Here is a 23,758-nt window from a genome sequence, read left to right on the forward strand (position 1 = left end):
GATTTTAGGTTTGTACCCAACCTTGAGTACAAAGATGGGTAATTATTGACAATGATTTATTAAAATTATAATTACCTCTTGTTAAAATACAGCACAGTCCATGAAGTTTGCTACTAGATGCTGTAAACATGATATTATTGTAACTCTAATGTGACTTACTGAGACACCCAGAAGTGAATTTACATAGAAATATAGAATATGACAATAGATAAAGAACATTTGGCCCATCTACTCTAGTGGTTCTCAACCCAGTCCAGGGGGATTGCCTGGCAGGTCTGGTTTTCAGGATATCCACAATGCGATATATCTGCATACAGTGGAGGCAGTCTATGCAAATATATTTCATGTGTATTCATTGTGGATATCCTGAAAGCCAGACTGGTCAGGTGGTCCCTGAAGACTGGGATGAGAACTTTTTTTTTTTTAGAACTTCAGAGTCATCTGGCGTAGATCTTCTGTTTCCTGGGTCAGCTGGGGCTGGGGATGATGGGAGAGACAGAGTTGCACTCACTGCAGAAGAGTGACACCTAAGTGGCCAGTTTTATGGCCTATGATTTCAGGGTCCTAGAAGGAGCTTTGGTGTGTGGCTCCCAGCCAAGGACTGTCACTGCAATGGCTGGACTAAGGTAAGTTGGGAAAGGGGTATAAAATAGGGAATAAAATTCCCAGGTAGTTGCAAATGAAAACCCATGGCACAGATCCCAGCCTTGGTTCTAACTGGGCAGAAAGCCCAAAGGAGCAGGAAGAAACTGCTCAGTTAAAATAAAAATCAAATGTAATTTGTGTATCCCTTAAGTCTTCTCCATACTGAGGAAAAGAACCTCTCTGTGCAGTCTCTTGAGATCCCAGCTGTGCTGCACTGCCCTCCAGTGATGCCTATTGGGAAAACAAAGTTAGGTTGTCCTTGTGTAACTTTTTGTGTTCCATTCTTAATGATGATTGGTTACATTTTCTTTCCATAGACGCCTGGAACTCAATGGAATCAAATCAGTACCTCCTGGTGCCTTCTCTCCCTACAAGAAGCTACGCAGAATGTAAGTGGGGGCTTCCCTGTCTTGACGTGATCATTGCTTTTGTTTTTTATACATATGAGATAATGGTTTTATACATATGAGATCATTTCCTGTTCATCTCAGTCCTTCACTTTTCCGCGCTGGCTCTACCATTGCTAGCACTGAAATGCTAGAAGGGGAAGCATGAGAGGAGAGAAAGAAATGTCTTTTTTTTTTTTAGCTCTTAACTGGCTGGAATCAATTTCATTTTCCTTTTTAGTTAAAAAAAAAAAGTCTTTCTAATTTGATTTTTTTTTTTGTTTCTTTTGGGTGTTGAATCAGTTACAGGCCATAGTCATAACAAACGCAGGAGTGCTGCTTCCATAACTGATCTCTGTATAACTGGGAAGGCACCACTATGCCAATCCTTCTGAATCCTTTTCAGGAGGCCTTCTGTATCATCAGCAGGTAGTCTGATAAAGATGTAGTAGTGACATGCATTACTAATCACATTAGAACCTTAACTGTGCTTGAAGAGGCTAAGAATTTGTTACCGAAACAGAAAAATGACGTGGTATTAGCTGCAGAGCATGACATTGGGCCTTATTTTCCAATATCGCATTGGTAACGCATTAGGGGGCGTTACCAATGCAAATGAGGCTTCTTTCGTGCAGTGGGGAAACATCGTGTGCGGCGATGTTTTCGCCATTCGCGAAAACATTAGCGCCGCACGCGATGGTTTCCCACTGCACGATGATTCTTTCAGGGTTTTATCGCAGTGCACGATATTTGCCAGTTTCATGTATCGCGGTGCACGATATTTGGCACTTTTTGGAGATAGTCCCAGACAGCCTGTTGAGAGAGAGAGAGAGAGAGAGAGAGAGAGAGAGAGAGAGAGAGAGAGAGAGAGAGAGAGAGAGAGAGAGAGAGAGAGAGAGAGAGAGAGAGAGAGAGAGAGAGAGAGAGAGAGAGAGAGAGAGAGAGAGCGCCTTACTATAGTGCCTATGCCCTACATAGGTATTTGAATCCCTATGGGAGGGCTACCTACTAACTCGGGGTGGGGATTAGGTATGAGTGTCGGGGGTTGGGGGCCACTTTTGCATTCCACATGAGACCTACTGACAGAACAGTGGTCTCTAGTGCAGATTTGCTGGCCGTCGGAGTGAGGACGCTCACTCCAAGCGGAGATTTGGCCAACATTTTCTCCACCTAGCATGTTGTTGCCCAGGTAGAGTGTCCATCAAGCTAGGTGGAGAGAACGTTGCCCAAACCACTTCTTGGTGTGAGCGTCCTCACTCCGACGGCCAGCAAATCTGCACTAGAGACCACTGTTCTGTCAGTAGGTCTCATGTGGAATGCAAAAGTGGCCCCCAACCCCCGACACTCATACCTAATCCCCACCCCGAGTTAGTAGGTAGCCCTCCCATAGGGATTCAAATACCTATGTAGGGCATAGGCACTATAGTAAGGCGCTCTCTCTCTCTCTCTCTCTCTCTCTCTCTCTCTCTCTCTCTCTCTCTCTCTCTCTCTCTCTCTCTCTCTCTCTCTCTCTCTCTCTCTCTCTCTCTCTCTCTCTCTCTCGAACTACCGTGGATGGCGATAATCCTTTTCTGGCCCGTAGCGCAGTCCATAACGCGAAGTTGGAGTTGTAGTTAAAATCCGCGATAGCAGCCGCGCTACCACTGCGGTTGTTTCGCCGCACACGATACACAGGTTCCCGCTTTACATATGCTCCGCCCCAACTCCGCCCCCTGAATACCAAATGACTAATTTGCATTCGCGAATCGCGTTAACAGCTGTTAACGCGATTCGCGAATTTATCGCACGCGGTAAAGTGCTTTGAAAATGAGGCCCATTGTGATCCCATGGCTCACACCTTATTTCCTGACTACCCCATCATCAAAGCAGTAGTTGCATACCGAAGTGCTCTCTCTCGCTCCACCTAGTATGCTCCCAATTTTAAGAGGCTAGTTGGGCATAGATAATGCACGTGCGCCTTCTATAGGACCTTGTCGGCTTTTACACGCATATGGCAGTGAATTTTAAAACATGCTCGCACTCCCAGTTTTCCAATTAATCCACCAATTTGTCCAGTTATTTATTTACAGTTTTTTACATATACCGCGGCATGTAATGCACATCACCTCGGTTTACAGCAAACAGTAATTCAGCCATAGGCTTTACAATAAACATAAGTGGAAAAAGCCAAACGCTTGTTTAACAGTTAACTAGGAATATAAATATCATATACATATGTGTAACAATGATAACTGAAATAATTAACTTAAATACTGTCCTGTAGGGAAATTTTTTTTTGGGGGGAATAATACGGGTAGGGAAGGGGGGGATCGAAGCCTTTCAGACCTCTCTGGCTCTTCATCCTGCACGCCCCCCCATTTGACCCAGACCCCTCACCCTGTCCTCTAAGCCGAACAAAGCAAGGTCTTGTTCCTCATCAGGAGCAGCATATGCGTGCTGCGGTTCTCAGTTTTAAAATCTGGAGTTATGTGCATGTTGGCCCCGCCCTGGAATGCTCATTCCCTGCCCCTTCTCCATCCCCTTATTCCTCACACACGCACAGGTGAATTTTTGACGCAGAGCCCACGTAGGCATTATTGCACAAGCAACGTTTTTAAAATCGACCTCGAAGCGCATAGAAATTAGCATATGCGAGCATAAGTAGCCTCTACTTGCTTATTTTGTATTTTATAAAAGTTGAAAATAGGCATGTGTATTTTCACTTTCGTGTGCACATATACATGCATAAAAAAGGGGCGATCTAGAAGTATTCTGGGCAGAGCCAACACTTACACACGTAACTCACTATTTTAAAACACTTGCACGCATACATTTGACAATTTACATATTTTTAAGCCTGCTTATTACCTCACGTAAGTGATATTAAATGTGTTTATTGTGTAATACCTACTGGGTGTGAGGTCTGGGTGAACTGGGAGAATTCAGGCTGATTTCAATGACCTATAGAAGGATTAGGAGAACTGATGGGCTAATTGGTAAACTGGTTAATTTAATTTATGTGCACGTGTTTTAAAATCGCCAACTTAATGCATGTACATCGGGACTTACGCAAGTAAGTCCTAATTTTGTGTATAAAATATCCATGTGTATATTTTTAAAATCGGTAGGAAAAGTACACATGTTCAGTGCATTGATATACGTAGTTCCAGTGCATCACATATATTCGTGCGTAAGCCTACATACATGCATATGTTGTGAGGTAGGGATATACGCACTTTATAAAATGTGAAACGCGTGGGTTATAAAGTACTTGTGTATATCTGCTCATAGCCATATAAACGAGTATATGCTGTAGTGCGCAGCTGTTTGAAAGTTATCCTCTAAGGCTGCAACATAAGCAGAACCTGGTTTACATACCTCATGTTTGTAGAAGGATAACTTAGATCACAGTTACAAATACTTACTGCTAGGGCAAAGCTTAATCCAGCTCATACATCCCATCCTGGACAGGTTACACAATAAATCTTCTCCTTAGACAAGCACAGCACACATTTGAAGAAGACTTCAGTTTACAGTACTGAGTAAGACTTCAACGCCTTTGCATCACATAAACATCTTTACATAGCAGATTAAGAACTCACAGTTCTTTTTCAGGATCCTGCGCAGCTTCGGCCTCTGAGCCTTCTAAAAGCTTGATAACCCCTTCCTGGTATTTCGACACTCCTTTCTTTAGAAGCTGTGAGGAGCAATTAGAATCCACAGGGGCAGGATTACTAAAGGTGACAGGCAAGGCTGCTTGAGCCCGCCCTCATCTGAGCCAATCCGTGCTTGGATGCACAAAGCACCAGCATTGAACTGAGCAGACCCTGGTTTAAGGCCAAAGCACTTTTGCCCTAAAACAGAACCCTTCACTCTCCTACAATATCATCTTGTTAAATCGCCACGCGCACTTTATTTAGCTATCACGAACTTCTGCGGGACCTCTATGCATAATTATGTAAATCAGCTCATCACCCTGGTTTGCATAGCAAAATAACACACACACCTTTCAGTTGGGTTTTTTTGGGGGTTTTTGCGATAATGGCCAGGCTAATGCGAAAAATGTATCTCATTCTATTTGCCTCCCAAGTCACTTGCCTGCGATTAACATGGGCCATTACAGCATGTTAATTAACGGATGATAACAGCCTATGATATTATATTGCAGCTCAGTAGATCAGCCTCTTAGTGTTTAATTAGGTCGGAGGATCTGCATTCTGCCTTAATCCCTTTGTATCCCAAACATGGAAACAGGATATGATGATAGTAGGTAAAAAAACACAAGACCCTTCTAATCTGCCCACTTTCCCTTCCTGGTTATTCCACAGACTTCATTTGAACTTGGGCCTTATCATTTTTTCTTCAACAAAGGATCCTTGGACGCTTGTCCCTTGCTGTCTTAAATTCTAATGCTGTTCACCCCCCCCCCCCCCCCACACACACTATTAAATCATTCTGCCACTGCAGTTAATAGTGGTAGCCTCACCGGGGAGGCTGGCCCCTGCATGTTCTACTTCGCCCACCTTCACGATTGTCTCAGTTCCTGTCTCTTATCAGAGAGGAGGGAAGGAAGGATGGAAAAGAGAGGACAGCTGGAGGGAAGGGGAAATAATGATTCTGTTTCTGAATTTCAGTGACCTGAGCAACAACCAAATCTCAGAGATTGCACCTGATGCCTTTCAGGGTCTCCGCTCCTTGAACTCGCTGTGAGTAAGACTGACCCCTATTGAGTAACCCATGTCACAGCATACCAAACACTAGGCAAAGTGGGTGAATACTTGCTGGGCAGACTGGATGGGCTATTTTGGTCTTTATCTGCCATCACTTAATCATGTTAGTATGAGGCCAATATTACAAAAAAAAAGCTGAACATCTAATTTAAGAGTCTAAATTTTCTGCTAAAAATTAATTTAAATTAAGGAACCTAAAACTTAGGGTCTTAAATTTAGGCTGCTATTCGTTTCCTTAGATTTAGGATCCTAAATTAAGTGCCTAGTGTTGTAAATTCATGCCAAGCATCAAACATTTTTCTCAGCCATAGTAAATTTTCAAAATGGACAACCTGGGAACCTAATTCTAAGTTAGGAGCTTATATCCTTTGAAAATTGGCCTCTATGGAGCCAATATTCAAAAAAAGCTGAGCTCCTACATTTAAGACCCTAACTGGGTCATACATCAAAATGGGGTAATGCTTGCGCATGGTGCGAATGTAAATTTTTGGAAGGGGTGGGATCAAGGAGGAGTTTGGGCGGGATTTAGGAAAATGAGGGGCAATATCGCAGTGTTAATGCTGGAAATAACTACACCTTTTTTCCTGGCGTTAAGCTTTGCGATATGCCCAAAATGGCCATAACGCAATTTGCGATAAATTTTTAGAATTGCATTTTGGCCATTTCTGGGCTTGGGAAGGGAGAGGAGAAGGAGAAGGAGTGGAGTAGAGAGCAGAGAGAGAGAGAACGCCTCTGGGGAGGCCCTTACAGTGTGCAACTATTTATATCTCAATAGCAGGGGCATCTAATAGCTCAAGGTGAGGTGTTGGGGGTTTAGGGGCCAGTTTCTCATGTAGAGTGAGATGAACGAACAGCACAGTACTCCTCGGTGAAGATTTGGCATCATTTGGAGTGAGGAAAGTCTCACAAAGATGAAATTTTGTACTATGTTATCTCGCCCTAGCTTGATGGTACCCTAGAGTCCATCTCTCTCTCTCAGCACAAGATGCAAAAATCGCGGGGTGTGATAAGTTTACTGCACCACACGATTCTACAGATCTGAAGCGGTATTTATTTTATTTATTTAATTATTTATTTAATTATTTTTCTATACCGATATTAGTAGAGACATCATATTGGTTTACAATGGAACTAAAGAAAGGAAAATTACAATGAACGGGGAGAGGGTACATAGAAACACTATAGATAGCATGGAAAGAGCAATAGCCAACGCAAGGGCAACTTGGAAAACAGAACAATGCAATTATGATTATAACATAATTATAATTATGGTGCGGTAATTCTAAAATTTTCCTAAACATGCCTCTTTTTCTTCTCATGGGCGTTATCAATACATTAGTAACACATTTTGATGAATCTAGGGGCAAATTAGATTCTTACATTGGGGCCGATACAATATTATTCGCATATTACAAGGGGGGCGCCATGTAATATGCAAATTAGGGGGTCACGCTAGCAAGGAGGCGCTAGGGTCGCTAGCGTGACATTAGCGCCTCCTTGATAATGCGACCCTCGTGGTTACCGGCGGTCTGCTGGTTATGAAATCAACGCCGATAAACTTGGCATCGGTTTTCATTACTGCAGCCAGCTGGTTATGAAAACAGATGCCGAGTATATCGGCGTCGGTCTTCAAAGCGGCCGGCAGAGATTTTTTTTTTCTTTTTTTTTTTGTACTTTTAAAAAAGTACAGAAAAGCAGTTTTTTCTGCTTTTCTGTACTTTTTTTTCAGTGTGCTCAGCTATTAACGCCTGCTCCAGGCAGGCGTTAATATCTGATCAATAAATGTGTGTCTGAGACGCACATTTATTTTTTTGCATTTGGAGTGAATGAGTAATAGCCTCATTCACATGCATTTGCATGTGATGAACGCTAACTCATTCACTCCGCGTTGGACACGCGTTAAATAGGCGCTAATCCCCTATTGCATTAGGGGGTGGATTAGCGCCTATTCAACCCGCGTCTGACTGAGCGCACTGTATTGCATCGTGCCTATTTTCAGTCGAACTTAGGGAAGCTGTTTTCAGCTGAAAATTCACATAAATTTAGGACCCTAAAATCAGGCCTCTATTCATTTGCCTAGATTTAAGCTTCAAAATTAGGTGAAATTGATGCTAAGCTCTTACTTTGTTTCCTTAAGCCTCACTCCACCTCTGTAGCCACCCATTTTTAGGTCCCTAAATTAAGGAGCTTACTGAAACTAGGAGCCTAATTTTAGGCACTCAGCCCCTAATAAATTTTCAAAAGGGCCAATTTAGCACCCTAAACCCTTTGAAAATTGGCCCTTGTGTCGCTATGTCATTATGAGCTACACAAATGCATATTCTGTCTCCCCAGCTAACTGATCCGTCTTTTACAGGGTCTTATATGGCAACAAGATCACCGACTTACCCAAGGGCGTGTTCAGTGGCCTTTATGCGCTGCAGCTGCTGTAAGTAATGACGGGCAAAAGGGGGAGGTTTATCCTCTGAAGGGTCCTCCTATCGCTTTTCAGGTTAGAACGGACCAAATTCATTGAAGCCAGCAGAGACGCTAGAAAGGAATGCAACGTTCTGCAACGTTTTAAAATCCTTAGGGGTGTGGCCAGAATCTTTCTTGCTTCATTTAAGGCGCAGTTTCCAAATCCTTCCGCTCCAGAAGGGCACTCTTTTTCATGTCTGGAAAGGAAATGGGGAGAGAGAGTTTCCAATAAGCCTGAGAGATTGATTGAGTTTCACTGATCATTTTTCAGAGAAAAAAGAAAACCGTGCATTTATTTGTTTGCTTGATTTATATTCAGCTTTTTAGGGCACTTCAAAGCAGATTACGTTCAGGCTCCTTAGGTGTTTCCCTGTCCCGGGCGGGCCTGATTTGCTCGGCATTTTTTCCCATAGACACAGAATGAGAGGGAAGCCTCAGGGAATCAGTTCCTAAGGTTACAACTGAGGCAAGGGAGAGTGAAGTGAGTGGCCCAAGGTCACAAAGAGTGGCAGCGGGATTTGAACCCGCTACGGACAAGCAGTGCAGGTTACATATTTTGTACTGCTCTGTGTGTTACCATAAATAGGAAGGGCAGTCCATCATCGCAAGCCTTCTGTTTAAAGTCCAGAAGGCTGCTCAGCTTCTGTGGTGTGCCTTCTCCTTCCTGAGAGAGGCTTAAGGTTTTTTCCTGTTAAGTCTGTTGCAAAGCGTGACTAAATATTTGGGAATGGGGCCAGTGGACACTGGAAGCCATCCGATGTATACAGAAATGGGGGTGTTAGGGGGGGTTAGATCCTTCCTCCAACTTTATTACACAGTGTTGTGATATATAACTGTCATCACAGTTGACTTTCTCTTCTTTTTTTCATCTCCCTTCCCTATTCCGTCCTCCTCCTCTCTCCCTCTCCCTCCCACGGATCGCCAACAGGCTTCTGAATGCCAACAAAATAAACTGCGTGCGGGCCGATGCCTTCCAGGACCTGCAGAACCTGTCCCTGCTCTCCCTGTACGACAACAAGATCCAGAGCCTGGCAAAAGGGACATTTACTTCCCTCCGAGCCATCCAGACACTGTAGGTTTTCCCTTTCAAGCTGGGCAACAGGCGGGAGGCGGGAATGAATTTTTAAACGCGTCACAGAAAGAGAGGGAATGCAACTGCTTCTCATGCAGGTGGATAAGTATTTATTCAGGTTACCTTCCCTTTGAATGCATTCTGGGAGAAAACCATCTGCTCTTATCTCTCTCGAATGCCACACCCAGCCAATGGAGTTTTCAAGATATACGCAATGACTGTTGGGGATCTTTGCATGCACTGCCTCCATTTTATGCAGATATATCTTATGCATGTTTATTTATTTCCACTTGATAGGCTCATTTCCCAGGAAGGCACAAAGCGGATTTCATTTTACACAATAAAAATATAATCGCCACAGAAAAAATTAATGTAACATAACAATAACAACAGTGCATAAACCCATATCCCCAGATGAAAACAGGGAGCAACATTGGGAGTCTTCAATACAAATAATTAACTGCATGCCTGGACAAATAAATAAGCTTTTTGTGCTTTTTCATGAAAGACAAATAGGTCTTTTCAAGATGCACCTCCAAAGAGAAGGGAATTCCACAAAATAGGTGCAGCAGAATTGAATGAATATCGCCAGTTTTGCCTAACCTAGCAAAGAGGTAGCCAATAAGCCTATTCATTGTGGACATTTTGGAAACCAGGCTGGCCAGACAGTCCCTGAGGACCAGTTTGAGAACCACTGCTCTAGAAGGTAGTCTAGATCAGTGGTTCTCAACCTTTTTTCTGTCGGGACACACCTGACAGATGGTTCTCACATGCGTGACACACTGACCCATGATCGTCACAGGGCTAAATGTAAATGTACAGTTTGCATCCACGGGAACCCCCCTGATCCACAATAATGGATGTAAAGCAGAATTATGACATTCCCCGTTCAACTCACTCTACAAAAAAGATATTCTGGTTCTGGTGTCATCTCAGTAACAGCAACTCAAACTCCTACTTTCAGGCTCAATAGCCCTACTTATGAAAAGACAGCAGTTTACCACCAATGCATGTCCTCTTGAGAAAACACAACAAATAAGACTGATAAAACACTTACATGCTAGTAAAATATCTCTGTAACAGACACAGAACCGACCTAACATACTCCCAGGATCTGTAGTAATGCACATAAACTAATCCACACACAGTTACACCTGTATTATGGAATACACTCAAACAGGAGCAACCCTATCTATGAAAAGGCAACACTACAAATATTAAATCAGGCCCTAAAAACCAATACACCTCTTATTAGGAAAACAGAACTAGCAAGCAGCTATAGATCCCCACACAGAAATAATTGTAAAACTATACTAATAAGCAGAATAAATGTTTCACAACAACTATGAACAGAATAACATCCAACAATTAAAAACTCATAAAAACTATTAAAAATTCTCCAAACACCAATAAAATATTTCAAAAAAAGCAGACACATCACATAATATTAAATAATTAAAATAGCAGTCAATCAAGAAAAATAAACTTAAAAAGCCACCTTTACTTACCCCCTCCAGCAGCTTTCCTACTCCTCTTCCATGCAGGCTGTAGCACACACCAGAAGCAGCAGTAGTGGCTAAGCTCTATACTCATGGTCCTCTTCCTTAGGGCCCATGTCTCTCACACACACACACACCATACCAGTCATGCCCCCATGACCAGTTTCTGTCTCTCACACACCAATCATCTCCCAGTCTTTGACAAACACACCAGTCACCTTCCTGAACAGTTTCTCTCATGCCATACACACACACACAGGCTTCCCACTCCCGTGTTCCACTTACATATATGGGCTTCTCACTCTCATAATCACTTTCTCTTTCTCACATACACTCACCAGTCTCTCACTCCCATGCTTGTTCTCTCCACATGCACAGGCTTCTCATTCCCATAATCACTTTCTTTCTCTCCCACATACACACACACCAGTCACCTGATCTCTCTCATGCATACACACACAGGCTTCCCACTCCCATGTTCTCTTTCAGATATACAGGCTTCTCACTCCCATGCTGTATCTCACACACTCCCAGCTTTCTCACTCCCATGCTCACTCTTCACATGTACAGGCTTCTTATTCCCATAATCACTTTCTTTCTCTCTCTCACATACACGCAAACACACACCAGTCACCTGATCTCTCTCATGCATATACACACACACATAGGCTTCCCACTCTCATGTTCTCTTTCAGATATACAGGCTTCTCACTCCCATGCTGTGTCTCACACACACACAGGTTTCTCACTCCCATGCCCACTCTTCACCTGCACAGGCTTCTCATTCCCATAATCACTTTCTCTCTCTCTCTCTCACACACACCCGTCACCTGATCTCTCTCATGCATACACACACACACAGGCTTCCCACTTCCATGTTCTGTCTTACATACACAGGCTTCTCCCTCCCATGCTGTGTCTCACACACACCCAGGTTCTCACTCCCATGCTCACTCTCTTCACATGCACAGGCTTCTCATTCCCATAATCACTTTCTCTGTTACACACACACACACCCAGTCTCTCTCTCATTTCCATGCTCGCTCTCCACGTGCACAGGCTTCTCATTCCCTGAATCACATTCTCTCTCTCACATTCACATACACACCAGTCACACCGTCACCTTACCAACCAGTCTCTCTCATATACATGCACACACACAGGCTTCCCACTCCCATGCTCTCTCTCACATAATCAGGCTTCTCACTCCCATGCTTTCTTTCACATACACCCCCACAACACCAGGCTTCTTACTCCCATGCTTTCTCACATACCCAGATTTCTCACTTCCATGCTTTTTCTCTCTCTCTCACTCTCTCACACACACACATCCCTGACTGTCTCACACTCTCACATACACATCAGTCATCTCCTTGAGCAGTCACTTTCATTGTCTCTCACATATACACATACATCAGCTCTCTGACCAGTTTCTCTCAATCACACACATACACTCGATCAAATACATTCTCTCACTTACACACAGGCTCTCAATCACACACATTCTCTCACTTACACACAGGCTGGCTGGCTGCTTCTCTCTCTTTCTGTCACTCACTTCCTCTCCCCCCCCCCCCCAGCACAAACGGTAGCTGCTCCTCCAGCCCCCGCAGGCCAAGAAGGAAGAATTCCATCGATCGCAGGAGGCTCATGCTGCTCTCTCCTTTCCCTTCCGCTTTCTCCCCCAGAGCAGGAAGATCAGCTGCCTCTCCTGCTGCCACCGGACTCCTGGTATCTTCGGGCGTCCAAACTTCCTGTCGGGGGGGGGGGGTAGCGGAAGCGCAGCGCACAACGTCCGCTTCCCCCCCCCCCAAGCAGGAAGATCGGCGGACCATACGGCCCAACGCCCGAAGATAGCAGGAGGCCGGTGGCAGCAGGAGAGGCAGCTGATCTTCCTGCTTTGGGGGAGAAAGCGGAAGCTGCGCGCGACGCTTCCGCTCCCCCACCCCAAGCAGGAAGATCGGCGGACCATAGGGCCCGACGCCCGAAGATAGCAGGAGGCCGGTGGCAGCAGGAGAGGCAGCTGATCTTCCTGCTTTGGGGGAGAAAGCGGAAGCTGTGCGCGACGCTTCCGCTCCCCCACCCCAAGCAGGAAGATCGACGGACCATACGGCCCGACGCCCGAAGATAGCAGGAGAACGGGTGGCAGCAGGAGAGGCAGCTGATCTTCCTGCATTGGGGGGAGGAAGCGGAAGCTGCACGCGGCGCTTCCGCTCCCCCCCCCCCCCGAACAGGAAGACCGGTTGGCCATACGGCCGCAGCAGCGCTTCCCCATGTGTGCCGTGATGGCGCGCGAGGCGTGGGTTCTCTTGCGGCACGGCCTTTCTTCTTCCCGTGCACCACTTCCTGTTCCGGGTCCGGGGGGGGGGGGGGGGAATGCAGGCGCGGGAAGAAGAAAAGGCCAGCCGCGGATGCCACAGCTTTTTTTTTTTTTGCACCGCTGCCGTTCCCGCTGGGCTTGAACGTGCTGATAGCCCGGCGGCAACGGCAGCAGGGAAGAACGAGCAGCGGGAGGGACCGGGAGCCACGCGACACACCTGCCGGTGCTTGGCGACACACTAGTGTGTCGCCAAGCACCGGTTGAGAACCGCTGGTCTAGATCATCTGCTTTTTGCTGGACCACTTTCAATGGCTTCATTTGTTCACAGCATCTCTTAGTGAGTCAATTTTCAAAGACCTATACATTTTTTACTTGAGTAAAACAACAGTCAGTCCTATCTGGTTACGTGGATTTTTATCCATACATGTACTTTTGCAACCTGCATAGTTGCACAGTTGCATAGAAAAAAAAAGTCCTTCCTAGGAGCATTTCAGAGTCATGGTTGGAAACCATGTGCATATAGTTAATAATTTAAAAAGTAAGCATGTAGACTTACCTGTTTCATTTTCAGCTGCTTAACAAGCCAATATAAGAACATGCCATACTGGGTCAGACCAAGAGTCCATCAAGTCCGGTATCCCTTTTCCAACAGTGATCAATCCAGGTCACAAGTAGGGATGTGCATTCGTTACATCTGTTTCGGCGGGTACACGCATCCCTCGCCATCTTTCTAGTACACGCAGGAAAACGGATAGTATGCGTGTATCTGATTATTAAAAATACACAGATAATATCGGTTTTTTCGCATGTTCTAGAAATCGGGCAAGGTACGCGCGTACCCGCCGAAACAGATGTAATGAATGCACCTCCCTAATCACAAGTAGCTGGCAGGATCCCATGCAGCTAATGCCCCGAGATAAGCAGTGGCTTTCCCCGACTCTGTCTGGTTAATAACAGTTTATAGACTTCTCCAAGAATTTTTTCAAACCTTTTTTTAAGCCCAGCTATGCTGTCAATGAATTCCAGAGCTTAATTGTGTGTTGAGTGAAAAAAAGAATTTTCTCCAATTTGTTTTAAATGCACACTGGTACCTTGTGTTTGAATGTTCACTGGATTTCAGCAGGCTTAAAAATTAGGCACACAGTGTCAATTAGGAGCCCTGCTGAAAGTTTACCCTTTAATCTGCTACTTTTGATGATAAGTTCTGGCTGTCTCAATTATGTGGTTCCTCCTGGACTTATCCCCTTTTTGCAAGATGCCTTTTCCCTTCCTCTTCTTCCTACAGTGTAACCCATTCCTGTGTCGTATAACATTTGGTCTGTAAATGTTTTCCCCCACTCCCTCTTTGTTTTCCCGTGTGAAGGCATTTAGCTCAGAATCCCTTTATCTGCGACTGCAACCTCAAGTGGTTGGCAGACTTCCTGCGAACCAACCCTATCGAGACCAGTGGAGCACGTTGCGCCAGCCCACGCCGCCTTGCCAACAAGCGCATCGGCCAGATCAAGAGTAAGAAATTCCGGTGCTCAGGTAAACTGCTTCACCTGTTCCTCTTTCCCCCCCACAACAAAGTCTCATCTCACAGACAACGAAGCCATTCTGTCTGAGTTTATTTGTACAGATGGAAATTCTGTAACTCATGTGGGTCAGGCAATGGAATCGGGGGCCATCATGACTCTCCAGGTCAGACTGCAAAGATCACTCTTCCACAGCTTCTGCCCTATAGTGTGCTTGCTTACGTTGGATACCTTTTATTTCATAGATCCTCGTCTTCTGTTCTTGGGCTTTTCTGAGCAGCTCAAAGTTACTTTTGTCAGTTCTTCTATGTCTTAACATGGTATCCTTTCTTCTCTGAGGATCTGAGCTTCAGTCAGGTTCAGAGCCCAGGAAAGAATAAATAATAATTCTAATTTTGTTTTCATAACACTTATCAGTGTTATGAAAACATCCCTCTTTTTGGAACAGTCATCAGCTTCTCTGTAGCCGGTACCCAGGACTGAAATAGTTGGAGGTGCAGGAAGTCAGGGCTGAGCTGTGAAGACAACACTCTGTAGAAAGCACTTAAAAAGGTCCCATCTGCCATAGATCTGTGTATAGTCATTTACCATCCAGTTCTCTAGGGGCTGGGTCACAAGGATTAGGAAGAACTACGTTATGAAGTTCATTTTCACACATTTCTCTTACACTCAAACATGTTTGTGTCCTCTTCTCACTTGTGAATATTTTGAAATGCAGCCTTTTCCATCTCTGGATGGATTTATGTGCACTGCTGGAAGGAACCACTAGGATTAAGCCCAGAAACCCTTCATTACACTACTGTATTTCTAGGTACCTGCTGCAGTCCTTATAGTTACAGACTAGAATGAAAATTCCCAGAGCAAATATGGGAGAGAAAGGGGTAACACGTGTGCCTAGTGGAGGAGCTTTGATAGCCCCTGATCAGTTTGTACAAACATTATTCATTAATTATTATTTAAAACATTTCTGGGCCGCACTATCTAAAGAACTGAGAGGGTCATTGATCAAATCGCGTTCGGGCCCTAATGCAGGCGATAACACCATAACGCATGCGAAAAATACTGCATCGCGAAATGCGTATGCAAATTTAGAAATGTTTTTCAAGTGGGAGGAGTAAATGGAAATGAGGGTCAGTTAGCACAGCGTGCGATAGAATAATGCAGGATATAATTACACATTTTTCCTGTGCGTTGTGCCTGCGTTAGCTGTGCGTTACCAGCCGAAAATGTTTTTATTGCAAATTTCAGTGAGAGAGAGAGAGAAAGCCTCTGTGGAGTCTGACATATTAGTCAACCTTTTATACCACTGTAAGAGAGGGCATTATGAACTCGGGGTGAGGTTTGGTGGTGGGCTAGATTTTAGGGGGCAGTATTACATGCACAGTCATAGGTACGAACAGCACAGTTGCCATCAGTGAAGATTCTATGACTGTGCATGTAATACTGCTCCCCAAAACCTACCCCCCCCCCCAAACCTCACCCCAAATTATTAGTGGCCCCTCTTACAGCGGTATAAATAGTTTTCTTATATGTGAGCCTCCATAGAGTCTCTCTCTCTCAGGAAAATTAGCCTAACCACACCACTTTTTTATCATGTGCGGTATTTTCGCTATATTTATAGCAAAATGATGAATCTAGGTCTTGGGTTGGTTACAAGAAAATAACATGCAAAATAGCTGAAACATAATAAAAAAGACTGTCCTCTAATAGGGGTGTGCAAGAGTAAAAAACTAGTTTAGCTTTTTAGTTTTTTGTTTAGTTTTCGGTCGGGGTTCTCCCCACAAATTTAGATTCATTTAATGTTTCATTTGTTTCTTTAGTTTAAAAAAAAAAATAAAAAAGGAAAAAAAAGGAAATTGCCCTCACAAGGTCTCTCATCTCCATCACTTATCCCTCCCACCCAGAAAATTGCCGGGAACAGAATCCCCTCCAGCCCCCACTTACCCATTCCAAAGGGGATCCGCTGACGAGACCTAGGCCCAGGCTGAAGCCTGGGCCTTGCGTAGGCCTAGACTGAAGTAGGTCACCGTGACCTCAGCCTAGGCTCTATGCAAGGCCAAGGCTTGGATGCCTGGTCCCGACAGGGTCAGGCCCTGGCACAGTGGCTGGAGCCCAATCTCTTCTTTCATCTGTCTTCTCTCTTCTTCATATGACACCATACGCTGGAGACGCACTGGAGTAGATTAACTCCGGTGCATATTCCTCAGCGGATGGCACCATTTTGCTGTACGCAGTTAATTGATCCATACAGCAAAATGGTGTCCTCCACTGAGGAGGATGCACCGGAGTTAATTTACTTATCTGACTAAATTGCTTACTGGGCTATATTCAGCCCTTATCCAGCTAAATTCTAGCCAGCAAATAAATGAGGGGGCTATACTTTAGCTGGATAAATTAGGGGCGGCCCAGCAGTGTAACTGGAAGGAGTTGAGTTAGCCGGCTAAGTTAACCAGCTAATTCCAGTATTCAGAGTCATCCGGATGACTTTGCCTGGTCGAGTCAAAGAGCTATCCTAATGTTAGCTGGTTATAGTTAGCCAGCTAACTAATTAAGAAAGCTGGCTAAATTCAATAGTGTGGTTGCACTGCTGAATATGCCTCCAAAGTTAGCCGAATAAGTTTATCTGGCTAACTTTGCTATCCGCATTGTGTCTGAATATAGACCTCACCATGTCACAGTGTCTGAAAACCGGATCTCGAGATTTCCTTACACGTTTCGTAAATGCCACATTTGTAAAATAAGCACGCGCCTCTCTCAAGAGGATTGTGACAGTCGTACTCAGCATATTCTATCCAAGGGTAGTATGTACAGGATTGTATTGGGGCAGATTATGCAGCCGTGATATGACTCTAAACTGAAAGATGGTTTAAAACTGCAATTCATCATTCAATAATAATCTGCTCTCCAAATATTTTCAGTGATTGTGTGCTGTTAGCTGAATATCTTTTTTTTTTCTCCAATTTTTCTCTCCACAGCCAAAGAACAGTATTTTATTCCAGGTAAGAAATCTGAAAAAAAAATTGTTAAAATATTTAACTTCCTAATTTTGGATGTGGGCTCAGATTACGTTATGTTTGTACATGTGCATGGTTGTGGATGAGTGTGCATGTGTGTAAATGCTCTCCTAAGTCTTTGTCTGTGTGTGTGTGTGGGGGGGGGGGAGGGGGGGTGGCTAATAGAGAGAGTTTGTATAGGGCAACTTATGCATGAGTGCTTACAGCTGGATGCTTATGGTGTGTGTGTGTGTGTATTGGAACTTGCACATATATGCACAAGTGGGTATGGATATGGAGGTGTGTATGAATGTGTTTGAGTGTATTCTCTTCTGTTTGTCTTTCTTGCTAATACGTATTATAATAATAGTGTGAAACTGACTTTGTTGCCCCTTGATTTATGGAAAAATGTAACCAGGCGTCAGACAGGGACTATGCTTTGGGTGCCACAGAAATTTGGTACCTTTGATTGAAATCGGTCTTATTAATAACAATATCAAAATGATAAGCGCCTTGTGATATTATTTGAAAGATGCTATCTAAATGCCACATAATAGTAATTATTATGATTATTATTATTGGGGACTGATGATCTGGCATGTGACGCACATAACTTCCAAGGAGAGGTGGGGTATGAGGTTGGAGAAAGAGCAATATGATTGATATATTGCCCAGGTATAGGTGAGCAGACCATGACACAGGGGGCTAAAGATACTTGCTCAGGTTTACACAGTGCCCATGGCATTATGAAGGACCTATATCCAAGTCTTAGGACTTCATTGCTTTCATAGTTCAAAGGTCTGATAACAGAGCCTCCTTTGAGTAATATATGTTGGGGGGGTTTTTCAACACAGAGGAGAGGCGGAGTGAACAGCACACACATATAGGAAAATCACAACAAAAAAGATGTGCGGCATACAATATACTGGACAATAATCATATAATAACCCAACAATTATTTATTTTACATTTGCACACTGAAGATGTGCAAGAAATTTGATGTGTAATTTACAGTGTTGTAAGAGCGACAGAGCCCCGACACGGCCGTGTTTCGCTTTCAGCTGCGTCAGGGGGACCGAAGATTCTCAAAATTGTATGTTTTGTAAAGTGGATGATTTTAAATCTTGGAAAACCCGCAGAGTCAGCTTACAAAGTAGCTTGAAGATAAGGAACTCAGGTTGTTTAGGTTGGCTCATGGCTCAGAGCTCAAATTTGCTAGAGGCATCGCGGCTGGAATAGGTAAAAGTTTCCTGTACCGGAGAGGTTAGAGAACTCCCGCAGATATCGGGAGGATTGCAGAAGTGAAAAATGTTTCCGTGATTGCCGAGTGAGCAGAGCTTCTCTTCTGTAGTTTTATGTCACATCCGATATCGTACAGGCTGAAGCGGCGTATTATGTACTTCCAAAATGTTTGAAAACGGGCCGGTTCGGCCTCCAGATAGTGAAAACAGAAATCCAAAAGGATGTATACTTCACCTACCAGTGAAGCGAAACACGGCCGTGTCAGGGCTCTGTCGCTCTTACAACGCTGTAAATTACACATCAAATCAGTGTGCAAATGTAAAATAAATAATTGTTGGGTTGTTATATGGTTCTTTTTTTCAAACCATTCCCTAGGGGTGTAATCTAGTGGGGTACATGCCACACAAAGTTCCCCAGCTCAACGCCAAGGCTGTTAAGAAAACTTTACAATTATCATGTTCCATGGTAGAAGCTTCATTGCAAATTTGGACCCTGGGAGTCATTTTCAAGCAGTCCACGTTGGAACAAAGTCCAGGGGTACATTTAACCTGCAAACTTTGCTCCAATTTTCAAAGCAAAAGTAAGTGTATACTTTCACTTTGAAGCCTAGTATGGGTACAAAGTATCTGTGACCTTTTGATCAGCTTTTTATGCAGATAGAATTTTGCTGGAAAAGTAGGCGCTTAGAGCTAAAAATGCAATTGACATGCATACTTTTCCTTTCCCAACCTAAAAACACCTCAGAGAGCACCTCCGGTCAACGCAGCTAAAAGTGAGCGTGCTGTAGAACATTGCACGTACTTATAGCCACATTGGAAGAGGCCCATTTTCAGACAGCCGATTTACATGGGTAGTTCATTATTTACCTGCATAAATGGCTTTAAAAATTGCCTCTAGATGTTTAAACACTAAATGCACTCGTTATGTTGGCAGCAATTCCTGCAGTATAGCTGGGATGCCGAGAGCAGCGCTCCCTGCGCTGCTGCTGACCTTCCCTCGTAGCACGGACGCCATCAGTGCCTCCCCGGCTGTTGCGCCTTGCCAGTCTTTAGACACGCACAAGCACAATGTTCGGCGTTTTAAAGGGTCCCTGCAGTGGGAAAAATTATTCTGGCACTCCCTGATGACATCACAAGGCTGGGTATTTAAACCGAACAGCAACTCCAGCAATTTGCCTCAGCAACAGGTCCTGCTACTTCTGTAGTACGAGTTGCCAGCCTTTCCTCATCTCTCCTGCCTCATCCAGCCTTGCCTCATCTCTCCAGCCTGCCCCGCCTCATTGTATTTACAGTCCTCATCTGCCTGTCAGTCTTTCTATGTCAGTCCTCCCTGTCTCCTCCTTGTCTGCCTTCAGACCTATCACTGGTTCTGACCTCTTGCCTGGACTCTGACTATTCTGATTGCCGCCTGCATTGTCCCTCGCCTGGCCCTGGACCTTCGCCTATGCCATACTGCAAGAGACCATTGCCTAGGTCCTGCTGGTCCCCGGAACCCAAGGGTTCAACTTGAGGGGAAAGGGGCTGTTATAGGTGAAGCCTTAGACCAGTCTTTTGCCAGCCAGCCTCTGCCAGCTGTTGGTGAGGGCCTACAGGGTTTGCCCCATAGGCTGCGTCAACCCCAGCACAGCCACAAAGGTTCACAATTCTTACAACACCGATTTATGTCTTTCATTTAATATCCTGCCTCTCCCATAGCATCAAAGAGGCTTACAGGCTAGTCACAAAAATTAGAAACACTTCCCAAATACCCTGCAAGCTACTCTCTACCCACCAACTCCCTAATATCAGCCATATAGTTAAGATAGGTCTAATCCAATACTACCCAAACCTCTCATTTAAACCAATCTATCAATAACCCTTCCTTTCCTACCATCCTTGACTTCCACCATCTACTGCAAGTCCCATGGTCAGATTTAACAACATCTGCAATATCCATAGTGGTCAGAAACATTAGTACATAAAACCAGACCATGGTCCAGAACCCAGAAAGATACCTAGTCCAATGCTATTTGACAAAGCTATGTTTTAACAGATTTTAACAGATTTTCAGAATTTGAAATAAATAATTTCAATGCAGGCCTCCAAAGGAAAATTGTTCAAAGAGCAAAAACAACATATATAAAAACTATATGATGAGTAGCCATTAGATGGACAACATCCAAAGAGAGAATGGCCAAAAGGTCCTGCTCCAAAGATCTAGGAATCCGCCTAAGCTTATAATAAGGTAGGCAATCAACAATATATTTTGAAAACGCAGTCCATTGACACCTTAAGGGTAAATATCCAGATCTTAGATTTGGATCTGTGCTCCACTAGGAGCCAGTGCAGCTACCTCAAGATAGGTGTGACATGATTAAATCTTTCTTCTCTTTGCCGCAGTGTTTTTGAACTGCTGTTGTTTTAAATTGATAGTAATAATGCTCTGATACAAGGCATTAAAATAATCTAGATGTGATGTAACAATTGCATGTGTCAACAGAGCATGGTCCTTCCTATCAAGAATGGAGAGAAGTTGGCAGATATGATGCAGGCCCCGAAATACGTTTTGAACCATGGCTGATACATGATCATACATGGACAGATGATCATCCCAGTTTATCCTTAAACTACAAACTAATTCCTTAGGAGATAAATGAATACCTGACAACTCAGAAAATACTGAAAGCTTATTCTCCAATCGACTGGTCCAGAGGGCCTCAGATTTAAGTGGGTTCAGCTTCAGTTTATGTCACCTCAACCATTCTGCCATTCACTTCACACAATCATTAAGTTTTTTGCTGAATCTTGGTCTAATCCAATGTATGCAACAATCTGGATATCATTTGCAAAGATCTGACAGTCAAGTCCAGAATCCTAGATCAAAGCAGCCAGTGGAGACACGTATATATTGCAGGCAAGGGGAGCCAACACCGAGCCCTGCAGAATCCCACAGGACAAAAGTCTATAGTTAGAGCAGCACGAATTCTATGATGCCAGTTGCGTTTAGTTGGATTAAAAACAATAAACTAGCTTAATACAATACCTGAGAACCCACGTCTATTAGATTGAAGAAAAATCCTATGATCAAGTAGGTCAAAGGCTGCTGATAAATCCAGCAGGATGAGAACAGAGTCTGACTATAGGGCCATTCCATTCAAAAGAATCACTAAAGCCATCTCTGTGCTATTACTGCGACGTTTTCCAGACTGGTGCAGATGGAACCCCTGATGTACAAGTAAAAAAGGATGAATTTATTGATAAACCACACATTCAATGATTTTACTCAGAAAAGGAAGAGTAGAAACTGGTCAGTAGTTATCTACTCCATTTATATCAAGAGTTTATTTCTTCAGTATTGGGCAAACTGCTGCCTCTTTCTGTCACAGTGGCAGGGTGCCCTGTTCCAAACTTGCATTCACAAAGGCTGTCATAGTGGGCAATAGCTGCAATTCAGGGTTCTTTAAAACCCATGAAGGAGCAGGGTCCAAAAACAGGTCTTTGGTCTAATAAGGTCTAAAGGTTTACTCATACCAACAACAGACAACTTTGCAAAGGTCCTAAAAGATATATTAGTCCTAAAAGCTGACACCCTGTAGGTTAGCACAGAGTGGCTTGAGAAGGTGTAAATAGTGATAACAATTCAGTGGCTTCTTCCGAAGTACGAGAAAGACCTATATCTCACATCAGTGACAGCTTTCCCAAGTTTATCTGGCTAACGACTATTTATGGAATTTCCTTCAGGAATTTGTCCAACCCTTTTTTGAACCCCATTATGTTAGTTACCTTAACCATCCATTAAGAAATTAGTAGTGTCAGTAAAGGTTTGATGTATGGTCATAATTCTTTTCTTGAAATGGTGGAAAAAAATCTTAACCTAGAGAAGGGTACAGAAGGATTTTGCTAGAATGTTACCTGCAATCCAGGGGAGCTTCAGTCTCCTGTAACTGCTTAGAGTAGTAATCTCTTTACCTCCCTCACTACCTTCTTATAGTAATGAAGCCTGTTGGCAGATTTTATTTTTCTGCCAATTTCTTTCAAAATGATGGGCTTTCTGCTTCAAGAAACATAAGCTGTCATGTTTAAGCCTTGGGGAGAAAGTGGTGTGCTAAGATAGGAACTGAAGGGCCAATTTACTAACATCTAAGTTTTTTCAGTTCCTGTCTTAGCACACCACTTTCTCCCCAAGGCTTAACCATAAACCAAAATCAACATCTAATGGGCATGTGACAAGCACAGGGTTAGATCATGGTACTGGGCAAACCGTATGAGGTCGATTTTAAGTGTTGCTCACGCAAAAATGCCTGCATACGCGTATATGTAGCCTATGTGCGAGCAATGCAGATTTTAAAAAGCTGCAAAATATGCGCATATTTACCCTTCCACGCATGAGGAATAAGGGGGCAGAAAAGGGGCAGGGCCTCGGCATTCTGGGGTGGGGCCAAGACTTGCGCGCATAATTCGAATTTTAAAAAAGGAACCAGCAGCACATGTATGCTGGATATCCATGTAACTTTACTCCTGCTCCAGAAGAGAAGCAAGTCTGTAGATCTCAAGTTTTAGAGTTTACAGGACAGGGTGAGGGGTCCTGGTCAACTGGGCAGCGTGCAAAATAAAGAACCAGAAGGGTCTGCAAGCTCTCGCTATTAATTGACCAAACTGGTGGACTAATTGAAAACTGGGAATGTGCCTTGCGCAAGCATGTTTTAAAATTCACTGACATGTGTGCTTAAAAGCCGACATGGTCCTATTGAAGACAGGCGCGTGCTAGCTGTGCTCGAGTAACCTCTTAAATTTAGGAGCGTACTTATGTGCAATTGGTGCATTTTAAAACATACGCATGTAAGTGCATGTACGATTAAAAATTCTAGCGTATTCTTGCTCGCGCGCCAGTTCGCGCATTTATGGGCACACATGCACTTGTTTTAAAATCTACCTGTCATTGA

The 23,758-nt window shown here is 43.9% G+C and overlaps 1 protein-coding gene across 1 annotated transcript in view; it reads left to right on the plus strand.

The window, feature by feature from the left end:
- Positions 1-23,758, plus strand: part of SLIT1 (slit guidance ligand 1) — a 580,546-nt gene that overhangs the window by 374,982 nt on the left and 181,806 nt on the right. Inside the window, exons 10-15 of the mRNA XM_029610174.1 lie at positions 963-1,034; positions 5,645-5,716; positions 8,097-8,168; positions 9,126-9,269; positions 14,452-14,615; positions 17,578-17,601. Coding sequence (XP_029466034.1) covers positions 963-1,034; positions 5,645-5,716; positions 8,097-8,168; positions 9,126-9,269; positions 14,452-14,615; positions 17,578-17,601 — 548 coding nt within the window. The remainder of the gene's footprint in view (positions 1-962; positions 1,035-5,644; positions 5,717-8,096; positions 8,169-9,125; positions 9,270-14,451; positions 14,616-17,577; positions 17,602-23,758) is intronic.

The sequence above is a fragment of the Rhinatrema bivittatum genome, chromosome 7 (genome assembly GCF_901001135.1).
Source record: "Rhinatrema bivittatum chromosome 7, aRhiBiv1.1, whole genome shotgun sequence".
Classification (NCBI taxonomy): Eukaryota; Metazoa; Chordata; class Amphibia; order Gymnophiona; family Rhinatrematidae; genus Rhinatrema; species Rhinatrema bivittatum.